Source organism: Patiria miniata, unplaced genomic scaffold, assembly GCF_015706575.1.
Source record: "Patiria miniata isolate m_02_andy unplaced genomic scaffold, ASM1570657v1 HiC_scaffold_27, whole genome shotgun sequence".
NCBI classification, from domain to species: Eukaryota; Metazoa; Echinodermata; class Asteroidea; order Valvatida; family Asterinidae; genus Patiria; species Patiria miniata.
In genome coordinates, this window is record NW_024037066.1 from 3,431,401 (window position 1) to 3,444,173 (window position 12,773).

At 40.1% G+C, this 12,773-nt stretch overlaps 1 protein-coding gene across 2 annotated transcripts in view; it reads left to right on the forward strand.

Moving 5' to 3' along the window:
* The window catches only part of LOC119734154 (histone-lysine N-methyltransferase EHMT2-like), a 36,302-nt gene extending 32,985 nt beyond the window's left edge, over window positions 1-3,317 (forward strand). For both annotated transcript variants that reach the window (XM_038207500.1, XM_038207499.1), the window contains one exon: window positions 212-3,317. In XM_038207500.1, the coding sequence (XP_038063428.1) occupies window positions 212-338 (127 nt within the window). In that variant the 3' untranslated portion in view covers window positions 339-3,317. The remainder of the gene's footprint in view (window positions 1-211) is intronic.
* Window positions 3,318-12,773: the final 9,456 nt, after the last annotated feature.

The window sequence follows — 12,773 nt, forward strand, 5'->3', positions numbered from 1 at the left end:
CTGATTATGGTGGTATGCCTGACCCCATGTAAAGCATTAATAATCAGTTTACCAGTGCAGTACATTGTACTCAGTCCAACAGAATCAAGCAAAACTTGCAGTTGGATTTTGAAGGGTTGGGGCGGCTAGGGCTAGCATTTTGCACCACTTGTATCAGCTCACCGTATGCCAAGAGTTCAGTTAAAACGTTTGATTTGTTTTTCAATTTCAGCTTTGACTACGGTGACAAGTTCTGGGCGATAAAGTCCAAGTTTTTCACCTGTTGTTGTGGGTCTGTCCACTGCAAACATGCTGAAGCAACGTCAGGAAGCAGCGAGGAAGGGGAACAAGAAAGCTGAATCCAGAATTCTCGCTCGTCCAAAAACACAAATTGTGGTGTTCACTCTCTCTCTCTCTGTGAAAATTTCTCATACCTGATATTTGGGCCGAGTTTTAGAGATCTGTGAATCAGAAAATATTGCTTATCGGTGTAGGCCGGGAACCAGTGAGTAACAATACGCATTGTATGACGTTTTGGCCGGTTACCTGTTTTTTTTTGCCAAGTAAAGATGTCCTGTGCTTAGAAATGTGAGATGAGTGTTGATCCTGTGCAGAGAGTCAGAAAACTTAATTTGGGGCTAAAAAGTGAAAATGATCATGTGTTGTAATTACAGGGTTTTCTCTTGAAAAAGCAAATCAAGTTATTGACGAGTTTTTAGATGTTGACTGCGTTGTTGCTGTTGATGTGTATTCTGTCGAGTTCCAATTTCATCCTTTTGTATCCATTTTTTACTGAACTTCCTTCACACCACCGAAATCACCCCGTGCCTTGTTGATCCCAAAATTTCGACCAATCATTTGAAAATTGGCATCAATCTGTAGTCATAAATACCATAAGAATTTATGCAGTCTCTTCACAGACTGACAAAAATATGCAAAGTTTTCATCCTTGTTAGAGAGTCAATCAAGACCAAAATCACACTGATGTTGAATGATAAATTATCAGTTTCACGCTTATTCTATAAATCTCCGATACTAGAGCCAGTACATTTTTTTCTAAAGTTATACCAATCGTTAACTATACTCATGGCATATTTATCGAGTCTCACAATGAATCCACTAACCCTCCGGCTAGCAGTCACGGACAGTCAAAATTCACTTCAACTTCCCCTGCTATACTTTTTTTAACAAAGGCTAGTCACCAGCAGTCAGATCATATGTGAAGCCAGCACTGTATCTAGTCAAACTGGGTCAACAGACAAAGCGGGCAAGTTGTGGTCACAGCTGTTTTATCACTCACCGGGAGTTAAGAAAGCATAGCTGTATCAATCTACTTACTCAGTCCAAGGCAGTCAATCCTGCTTTATGTGGGCATGGGAATTCTTACGGGTTGAAAACAGTCACTTGATTGATTTTGACTGCAAGGACAACTTGGCACAAAATGTGTGTTTGCGTAGGAGGGTGTCACTGCCGTGAGCATAAATGAGCCAGGAAACACTCTATACGACACCATCTCTGTCCAGCGATTTTGCCCAACATTAATCCCTTTTTTTAGCTTCATAATAAGCGCACCGCTACAGTCAGCCAGTCTTTGGGTGTCTCATTCACCAGATCAATTAATGAAACATTGATTCTTTGACTTCATGCGGGCTGTGTAAACAGTCTGTGCTCAGCCACTTAATAATTTAGGTACACACTTCACGTTCCCGCCATTTAATCCAAGCGTTGGTTTTATTGTTCTTTGTGTCCGCACTCAACATGTATTATTTTTCTCACACCTGCGTTTTGTAAAACCTGTGAATTCAGAAGTTGGTACAACATTGTTAACACTACCAGTACTGCGGTGCATAGGCTTTTAAAGGTGCACCAGGCGCCTAAGCTTTTAAAGGTGACCAAGCAGTTTGTCACTGCATGGAGGTGGGAATATACCATGGTCACTGTAAGGATTGGAATGGTTTTTTTTATATAAGTTTGAACAAAAAATAGAAAGGAGTCCGCGTTTTTATTACAAAATAATTTTTAAGACATTACGTACATTTAAACAATTGCAGATTCTTGAAAATGGCACTTTATTTTTTTCTTGGAATCTACACATTGATGTTGCAGATTTTTACTTAAACAATCATGTTAATATTTGTATTTTTCCTGGCTTTTCATGTCAAACGTTTGTTACCTTTTGTAAGTGTTTTTGTGAATGAAAAAAACCCTGACATTTTATTGTGGTCTTGGCAAGTCGCAATTTGGAATAATCATTAGAGGATTGAAACAGTCACAGCCAGTCATGAAAGATGTGTTTGTCAATAGTGAGCAAGAAATGACAAGAAATATGTACTGATCTTAAATGTGTTTTCTTTGGTCATGTAAAAGCACAAATGTACATAGATACTTTTGTTTTTAATTTGTTGAATTTCCAAGTTTAATCAACAGGTTTATCGTGCAGCACAAAAAAAGTTCTTCGTGATGCTTGGTTTTCAGTTCTGTAACCCAAAAAAAGTCCATTTTTGATTGAAGTCGTTAATGTTTTTCTCATGTGGTTATTGTTCAGTGTGTTTTATTGAAGACTAAACATGAAAAGTGAGTGGATTTGCCACAGGGTATATAGACTTGCATTGTTGGGGATCTACAGTTTCATTGAGAGGGAATTGGACTCCTTGGTGTCTCTCTCAATTCAAAAGGTTCAAATACCCAAAGGGAAGGATTCCTACACTTAGAGAGGAAGGCAGCATCTTGGATATCGCTTGTATTTCTTGGACAACTAATCCCAAGATGTTTCTATTGTTAACGTTGTTCGATGTGTTTCTTGTGACAATATTCTCTCATTTTCAAATTAGTGCGTGAAAGTCTAACACTTTTTTTGGTCTTTCTTTTTTTACGATTTATTCAAAAAGAAAATGTTCATTACAAAGCAGTTATTTCTTGCTGTCCTTACATGCTTATTTCGTTGGATTTTTTTATCCATATTTGACGTTAATTTCCGATATAGAAAATCAGCATCTTTCTCATCTGTCTGTGTCATGTTGTCTGTCAGTTGGTTTTCAAGATGATTGACCTCTTTGTCGTAAGATGTGTACAGAAGAGAATTTTGTGGGCGTGGCCACTCCCTTTTTTAGTCGTCACTCGATATGTTGTCTTTTTAGTGGTAAAATCAATTATTTTGTTTGTTTTTATGATTTTCACAAAAGTGGAGGACATATTTTTTTTTGTTGCTAAGAGAAATTGGACCACTTTCCTGCGAGAAGGCTTATTATAAAGTGTAGCGTAGAGTATAGTGCAGTGGTATGGTCAGTGATATGGAAAGTGTAAGAATAAAGGACTTGAAAAGAGTTACATGAAAAGAACATGTTTGTGTTAATTACGGACTTCTCGATCTTTTGGGGCAAATTTTGTTAGTTTTCATATTGTCCATTCCAGCTTTTAATTTAATCTTGAAAGCTAAAACCATTGTGCTGTGTATTTTTATTGTCGACATTTGGTATATTTTATCTGCAGTATGCTGAAGAGTATAGTTGCCACAACATGTTCGTTTCTTTACCTAAAAAAAACTCCATTCCCTATGATCTCTTTATCGTATTTCTGACATTTTGATTTTTCCTTTCACAATCTTTGCCAGATTCTGGAGTCACAGTCAGGCATAATTGACTCCCATGCTGACTTTACCCTCACGAAAAATGCGGATGCGTATACGGTATGGCTTCGTAATCACGCATGCGTGATTAAGCAGCGCTAACGTATCACAGAGAAGTCTCGTCACGCTGGAATCACAACCATTTGTTGTTCTAGTGCTGCTCTTGCCAGTTGAACAAACTCACTTGATTAAAAGTCTGTGTTTTTGTCGGCTCGGTTGGATGAGTTAGACTTGTAGCATTTTCAGGGTTGGAACGTAGACCCATACACCGTGCTACGAAGCAGCGAGTATACATTATCGGGCCACCAGGCGCGTTTTCAACGAAAATTGGCGCAAGTAACAGGCGTTATAGGCATCGAAAGGATTTTATTAAATTCAAGACAGTTTGGAGGTCTTAACGCGTTCCTAACCGCACATGTACATCCCTCGGGCTCCGGCCGACATCACGGGCATGAGAAACCTGAAAATGAACAAGTATCCTGAAGAAACTCTACTAGAAAATGTCAACGCCAAGATCACAAGTCAACGATGTTGATGAAGTTGTTCACGCCCAACGCGCCCGATACGCGCGTCGTTGCGCCCCGCGGTATATTCCTCCCAGATATAACTGCCGGAGTTTTTTGTCCGAGTCTCGAAATCGGAGTTGTAAAAAAAAAAATTGGCCAGGCTTTCTTGCGGAAAATCAACCATGTTGCATCGATTGGCTGTCTCCAAGCGTGAAATTGGTGAATTTGATGTTCAAAAACTAACGCATAATGATGTATTATGCCCATATTTTTGTGGCAAACATTGATTTCGTTTTCGTCCTATAGGAACCGTTGCGGCCGTTGATCTTTTTATTTAATGAATAACGGATTATGGTATCGTGGTATGGCACATAAAAGCGTTTTAGTTACAGGTTAAAAAGCACGACGCACTTTGAAATTGGCGAGACATTTCAGCTGTTTTTGTCTCAGGTCCCACCCGAATATAATTAGGGTAGGCTGTTGTGTCAATGGAATTCTTTGGGTTGAAATTAGTAGAAAGCACCTTCCATTTTAAATTTTACTTCTTGGACATGTGTCTCTTAATCTGAAATATGGTAACGAAATTACATTAGTTTGATGGGGGAAGAAAATCCCCATCACGATATTTAAATACAGTTCTGATAAGTCACTCTGGCTTAACATTTTGCGGCACATCGTTCTGTTTCCTATAGTCTGAGTATCGCCCGTTGTCCAACGGAGCCTTCTCCGTATCCAACGTCTAATAAATATCCGAGCAATGCAAATTGCATGCGACTCCGTGGATGCACCAGCCAATCGGAATCGACTTTAAAACGTGACGTCATTTCGATCAGAAATGTGGACTGAGCTGTTGATTGGTCAGTTTGGCTGACGTGTTTTTGTAATACAACAACGGGTTATGCGGAAGACCCGATAGAGTGAGCCCGCTAAATGGTCAGAATCTCAAGGTCAAGACGCAGTCTTGTTTTGCATAATTAATCGCCGAATCTGCTCGCATATCATAAACCATTGCTGTGCAAAGATCTATTCCACAGACTGTTTTCCTGATCTTTTATTGAAAAAATCAGTGAAAGATTCAGACAGTGCATGCACAGAAAATGCCATCTTGTACCATCTTTGAGTGCAAGGGCGAAGATACATTAATGAATGGCGCACAGGACAGGACAGTGTCCTGCTTGGTTCGCGCCAAAATAATCCCCGACCAAAAACTCTCCCTCTCTACCGTGAAGTCTCTGATGGGCCAAGATAAAAAAAAAAAAGCATTTCGTTGACCGAATTGCAGCCAGATGAATATAGCCTCAGGCTGGTTTTACTTCTAATTCCTCAAATCGTCCTTCCACTTCCTATACATAACGATGTCAATCATGCAAGATCTTACTAACCCAATACCAAAACATTTACGCGGTACCTAAAACATTTCTGTGTTGGAATTTTTGTAATGCAATAATATAAACAGTTAGAAAATCGCACTGTGAATTGATTCTACATATTTCATTAAATTTTGTAGTTTACTTTTCGAATTCAGACCTATGCGAAATCCTAAGCTAACTAAGTAAGACGAAGACAGGTACGATCATGTACCAAAATATTTAAGGATTTTGTTTTACTTCAAGTTAATAAACATTGAAGTTCGTGTTTGAATTAATTCTAAATGAGCTAATTTATTCATCAGCAGTTAAAGGTGTCAAAAATACGAGAACTTCCAAATATTACTTCAATATATTCAACTTAAAAAAAAAATAATCACACTCTGAAGACAATCTAAAGAAGCACATTTGTCAACGGTTTTAAAGCTGTCACAAAATACGGAATTCCAAATACTCCATTAAACTCGCCAGACACCGTGACTCAACCGCCTCCACTGTACCGTAATACCGACGCTTTGCCCGGCGTGCCATCATCCGTATAAACACGGTCGTTTTTGCCATCAATATTGAGCCTGGTAATAACCCCTAATTCCCCCTGTCATTGCATGTGGAGCTACCTCGTTCCCCTGTGGCAAACCCCGGGATTACGCATTTATAGCGGAGGTTAGACCGAAAGCATATACCTTGCATGATGTCATCGTCTCCGTACAGCTATGGCAAGCCAACTCGGTCAATTTTCTTCGACTGAAAACAAAACACATTTTTTTTTAAAATTCGTTTAAAGCATGTTATTTTCCCGAGACATCTATTTCAATTTATCAGAGGAAAGGGAGTTGTAGAAAGGCAGTGTGTTTGATTGTCGCATTTTATTTTACATACGATTAATTAAGGTATTAAGCCTACCTTTTAGGAACATTAAGTAACATACTACGCGTATAGATCTTTGTACCGGTAAATTGTCCTACCGCAGGTTGGGGTTTTGGTCAGTTTTAAAACAAAATGTGAAAAAATACAAATGAAATATCGGGTTTTCCTCTGAAAAGTTAAACGGATGAGCGTGTCTTTTCAGACCGTTGCTAAGTAACCGTCACTATGGATAAGTCTATTGTTACCATAACTATATCCGCTGAAAGTGTCTCTAACGTCGTGACCAGAATCCTCACCTTGAAATTAGGAGCCAAGTAGAGCGCCGCCAGCGTCCAGAATATACCAGGGCCTCCCGTCAACAATAGCAGCTATGAAATAATACATCCGTTCTATTAGAAAATATCGGCACGCGTTGGTTTTTTTTAACTGCACAGCTATTCCATTATTATAATGCTGTGAGTACGGGGCGCGTACTGCACGGGAAACGACGTAGTCGTGATAACCTGGTAACTCCCGCTACATTAAATCAATTTCGGATCTCCCCACGGTAATGATTTTTAGAGAGGGAAAAACCGCGTGATTCAGTGAGCGTGAGACGTAATTGTTAGGTCATTCGAGTTGAACCAACATCATTGTGTTTCCTGTGCCTTCCATCCATTTCCGCTGTAGAGTCAACCAATGTGTAGACTTCATTTTCCTAACGTCGCTTAGTTAATTCCCATCACTTGTACTGAATGATTTAAGTCCTTTTTTTTTGTTCTGGAGACGTTAAAGACAAAGATCTATACTTTCTCCCCCTCCATCTGCAAGCGTTGATGAACAGACCGACTGGTGGATTTAGCCAATCGACCTGCTCCAGTTGCCGAGCAGATTATAGTTTTACCATTTTGACGTGGCTGGTGCTTGGACTTGGACGCATAGCCTGGAGTGGTGAGGATTACCTCGTCTTGCGAACGGATAAGACAGACGAGCCAAGTCCCCTCCAGCTTCTCAAGTCCCTATTTACCACCGGCCTGGACTCGACGCGAGCGCCAAGCGGCATTTTCTTTGACTCGACAACCTCCCGACGTTGCACTGAATGTCCTCATCCGCTGTCAAATACAAGTGGGCTTCTTCTTTTTTTGATATCTCTTCCTTTGAACGCGTGTGCCTTATGCGAGACGGTTGGATGTCATGACCAGTGTAATACTTGTCTGTTGTTAACCGAAGCTCGTACAAACTAGGACGGTGTTCCTCTGACTTATACGGTCGTGTTCAATTGATTTGATTATGATTGTCGCGACAAATAGTGCATCAATATCGTTCTGAATGATGTCATCCAGTAACCTGGAAACACTTTATAATTCCGCACTTTTGAAATGACCATATCTGAAGGAGTTATCGTATGTGTTGTGTAGTGAAAGCGTGTGTGGTTTCGTATGTCTTTGAGTGGAATACGAGATTTGCTTGACGAATAGCGTGGATTGGAGAAAACTACTCACCGGTAACGCACGGTGTAGCAAGTGCCGAAAAGCACGCTGAAATTACTGCTTCCAGCCAATGTATGGTGTCATATGGAATACTCAGCAAAACCTTCCCCAAGAAATGGATTTACTCGTGTGAGACGCCGCTGTGGAAGGCCATTTGAAGGTACCAAACTTAAGTTTGGGCTTATTGCGTTAGGTAAGTGCAGATGACGTCATGATTACGTCTTGGTGGAATATTGAACAACAACTAGACAATTTGACATTTTCTTTTGGAAACTGTACGTCGGTCAGCGTAAATAAATCAAGTATTTTTGAGCTTTTTTATCATGTATTGTGGAGCAAAAGAAAAAAACTCATTTGAATTTCAGATGTAGACATTTCAATGTAAAAACCATATACTTGTACATGAGACCGAATATAATCCATCAGTGCAATGTCATGAAAACGGACAACTGCAAAAATAAATTGAGCAAAGAATAATTCAATTTGAGACGGCAAAATGTCAAATGTCTTTATGAGATACAAAAAGAAGTAGGTGAACCCATGTTCCTCTTGTGAATAGACGTAAAGCCACAATTTGATCAACTCGATAAAGAAAGCACCAATGCTTTTAGGAATGCACATCACATTAATTTCGATGTCTAAAAGGTAAATGTCACTCAATTTTTTCTCAGATTCTATTATCACATTGAATCCAGATAGACGTATACAACGCGTATATATGGCCATTGCACGCAGCTGTGCCACAACGCACGCACTCGTAATGGCCTCTATAAGATACTTCATGCGATTTAAACACAATGATAACATCAGATATACATAAAAGAATTAATACATATATATTTGGCTTGGGTTCAAGGTTGAAACTAAGCCCAGGGCGGAAGATTATCTTTTTATCTTGTATCAGTATATGCTGCAACCTTCAAGCCATTTAATTACGAATCCAATTTACTTGTTTTCCGAGTAAGCCCCAAATGAGAAAAAATATATATACCTATTATGGAAAGGCTTTTGTTTCACCCGCCTGTACACGCTCAGGGTTGTTTTGTTTACGCGGTTTTCACACGGGCCGTTGCCTTTCTCTTATTAATTTGTCATTACAAATATGGGCCATGTCCAACAGTAGTATATGGCACACATTATATTAATTTAATATTGCTGATATACGGGCGAACACAACTCGTAACGCGGCCTTCGCTTGTACCGTACCGCTCCCCCCACGTCATAATTCACTTCTGTTGTCTCGGGAGTCCATCTATTAATATTTGTGGAGTAATTTTAATTTGGACTGTGGGCTATAACAAGCTCTCCAACCGCCACTCAACCCTCGGTTAGATTAATTTCAAATAATTTGTTCCATGATTAAGCCGTGGTGATAATAGACGGACGACCTTATCAATATTATATGCAGTATATGCGTCCTTTGTTAGAATGTCTATTGAAAGTTCGCAACTTTTCAGATCATATATGCGAGTATCTTTTATAATGTCTTGAGTCTTTAAATATTGTGTGTCAGAAGAGTTCGTATTTGAAATTGATTAATCATATCAGTTTGTTTGCACATTAAACCTACCTAGAAATACAGCGTCAAAACTGATTAACACATTTTTTCGGGCCTACAGCGATTGCTCACTTTTAGTCCCAAAATTAATGATCACCGACACTCTTCTTTCCAAGCCGTCTAACAAGCACCAACCTATTGCGCCTAAAGTGCGTCATTCTATTCCCCATAGACTTCCACGTTAAAACAAACAAGATGGCTGCCTCCAGCGCTCAAACTTGGGTTTCAGTTTGGTCTAGTACCCAACCTCATCTCCATGCACGCAGGCTTTTAAAACCCAAACCATTGGTGTGACAGATGTACGCTAGACGCCACTTGTATACCACAAGGCTTATTAGCGCATACACATCCCACTAATCAGCATGTGGAAAGCCTACAGCGATGTGTTATTAATATTTCTGATACTTCGGATAGAAAAGCGAACAGCTGGCATAGCCGCTTCTAGGTATATTTTAATAAGTCATGCTCGCAGACTGTAGCGAAAGACATGTTTGGGTGTCGTTGGGGTCATGAAGGCACCGCATGTATTTGTCTCAAGGTCTGGTGAGGGAAGATCTACGAACGCAGCTTCTACCATAATTTTTGCATTAAGGTAAACAATTTGATAAACAGACATAAAAGACAAAGCAACTCCGTGGCCTCGTGGTCTGGAGCTCTGAATTCGTGGTCTGTGGGTAATTCTGCAGGTTGTGGGTTCGAGTCCAGCCTGCAGCTATATGGTGCGTGTGCCCTTGGGCAAGGCACTTTGTCACTCATTGCTTCTCCCTACCCAGGAGTAAATGGGTACCTGTGAGGATAAAGATGGTTAGTGGGATAACGGATTGGTTTTGTATAGCTGCTTTGCGCCGAAATGGCAGCATCGAGCTGTATACACCCCAGGGAGGTCAGATTGTTTTTGGAACGCTTCATTGGCCCAATGAGCAGGGTAATTATTATGTAGCGCCTTCAGCAACAATACTTGTGGATACGTGCGCTTTGTATATACACATTATCAATTACTTGTGGTCAAACAGCATAACCGTTACAAACTAATCACCGACGGCGAACGTCCATCTCTTTGGAAATCATTACGAAAGGTCAAAACTTTGTTGACCGACCAACAAAGAAAACTTGAATCTCCAAATTTTGTTTGTACCAGTTGTGTTTGGAAGTTCCGGGGTAGGCCTATCATGTGACGATGGAACTTCCGAAAGGATTTTAACATGTCAGCGAAAGTCTTGTTGTTCCTTGTAAAAATTGGACAGGATTTAAATTACACTGACCGATTCCTTTTACATAGATTTTAGTTTTCTTGAATGCTGATATGGCCCCGAGGCTTAAAGGGCACGGTGGAGTACTTAAAAGTATCTCGCAGGTATATTTCAATAACATCCGTCATCATATGGAGTTATCTTTATACTTCAGTTTTTCAATCACCACCAATCGAAAAGATTAAAGCGATTTAAGGGCTTTTGAGATGAAAAATGTATTTCGTGAAGCAAAAAAAGGCGAAAATACCCTATACAACCTCAAAATATCTCGGAGAAGTCCGGCTTTACGTTTTAGTTACCGTCATGGGACAGCCTGAAGATATACATGTTTTTGTTTTTACTACGGCCAGTGTTTCTTTAATGAGGTCAAAACGGATGAAAATAACTTTGAGGATCGACTGACTTCATACTTATCTACCGCATTGTACCTAAGTTAAAAAGTGTCTTGCAGTCATGTCTTAATCGTTGCCATAAGACTGCCGGAGGATGTACGTGAGTTTTTTGTTGACAACGAAGGTCAGTGCCCTTACGTCTTAATGAGGTCGATCTTCGATGAAATCACTCTGAGGATTGACTGACTGACTATAACGAATCAACCTAATTACAAGTCGTGTTTAAAAATTGTCTTTGAGAAATAAGGTTTACACATCAAAGTATGCTTTCTGAATTGCATTAAATAATAATAATAATGTATGCAATGGTGCTTGTGTTCTTGGGCAAGACACTTTACAACAATTTGCCTCTCTCCACCCAGTATAAATGGGTACATGTATGTGAAGGTAGAGACCAGAATGCGCTGATGATCTCGAGCTGCTGCAAAAAAGTGGTCTCGTGGCCTGATGAACAAGGAAATAATTGAGACCTTTGGTATAAGCACTATACACCACATTATCTAAACTAGTCTATGTGACATCAAGTTTCTCTAAACACAAGATGAACGTTGGTATAACAACTTCTAGGATCAGCCCTTCGCTTGTACCCACAGCCGAAACAGGGCGCTGGGAAGGGCTTATTTCTTCTGGATGTTTTACGTAATTTCTTCGAGCCCTTATTGGATAAAATATTGTTTAAACAATAACACTGGTGAAGCTTTTCGCCCGTCGGCGCTTGACACGTGTGCACGCATTGTACATGCATTGGTTGAGGCAGTTAGCTTCCCACAATGCTTTGCGCGTCTGTGCGTAGTAGATACGCCCAAAATTGCCTGCGCCGGCCAAATCACGATTTGCATGCCCTCAAATTCTTCGGTATTGGATCATTTTGTGGGCCGTAAACTTGATGGTTTGAAGAAAAAAAAAAGGAAGGGTGGAAGCCGTGCACAGGACTGTGAGCTTGTATTTCTGAGAAATTCGGATGAAATTGGGCCCTATAAGGGCTCTATTTTGCAATGGCGCGTACAGGCATCGTTTTTCAAAATGGCGATTGGCTTCGGAACTTTTTTTAGGGGTGATCATCTTCGGATGGAAATTTCTCCCAAAAGTTATCAGATTACCCCCCAAAAAATCGAACAGAATATGAAAGATGATGAAGTAAGCTTTAATTTGATGCGTGTCTCGAACACCTTGGAGAGTTGTGTGTATTTTGAAATAATTTTGGGATGTGCGCGTAATTACCACTGAGGTATATAATGGCAGTCCATTTACCGGTCGCCCTGTTTGGGCGGGGGTGCTTTATAGCTCCATAAGGTTGCAGACCAGTAAATCGGTCCGAAATTGCCTACGCCGGCCAAATCACGATTTGCAAAATCACGATTTTCAAAATCTTCAGTATTTGAGCATGCTGTGGGCCATGAATTTGAGGGTTTGTAAAAAATATGGGTGGAAGCCGTGCACAGGACTGTGAGCTTGTAGTTCCGTTCAATTTGGATGAAATTGGGGCCCTTAAAGCGCTCTATTTTGCAATGGAGTGTAGGCATCGTTTTGCAAAATGGCGATGGGCTTCAGGACTATTTTCAGGGGTGACCATCGTCGGATGGAAATTTCTCCTAAAAGTCAAGTTGAAAAGAAAATGAAAGATGATGAAATAAGCTTTAATTTGATGTGTGTCTCGAACACTTTGGAGAGTTGTGAGTATTTTTCCCGAATTTCTGAAGTGGGAGCATTTACCATTGGGGTCTATGGAAGTTTATTTACTGGTCTGCAACCATAAGTTA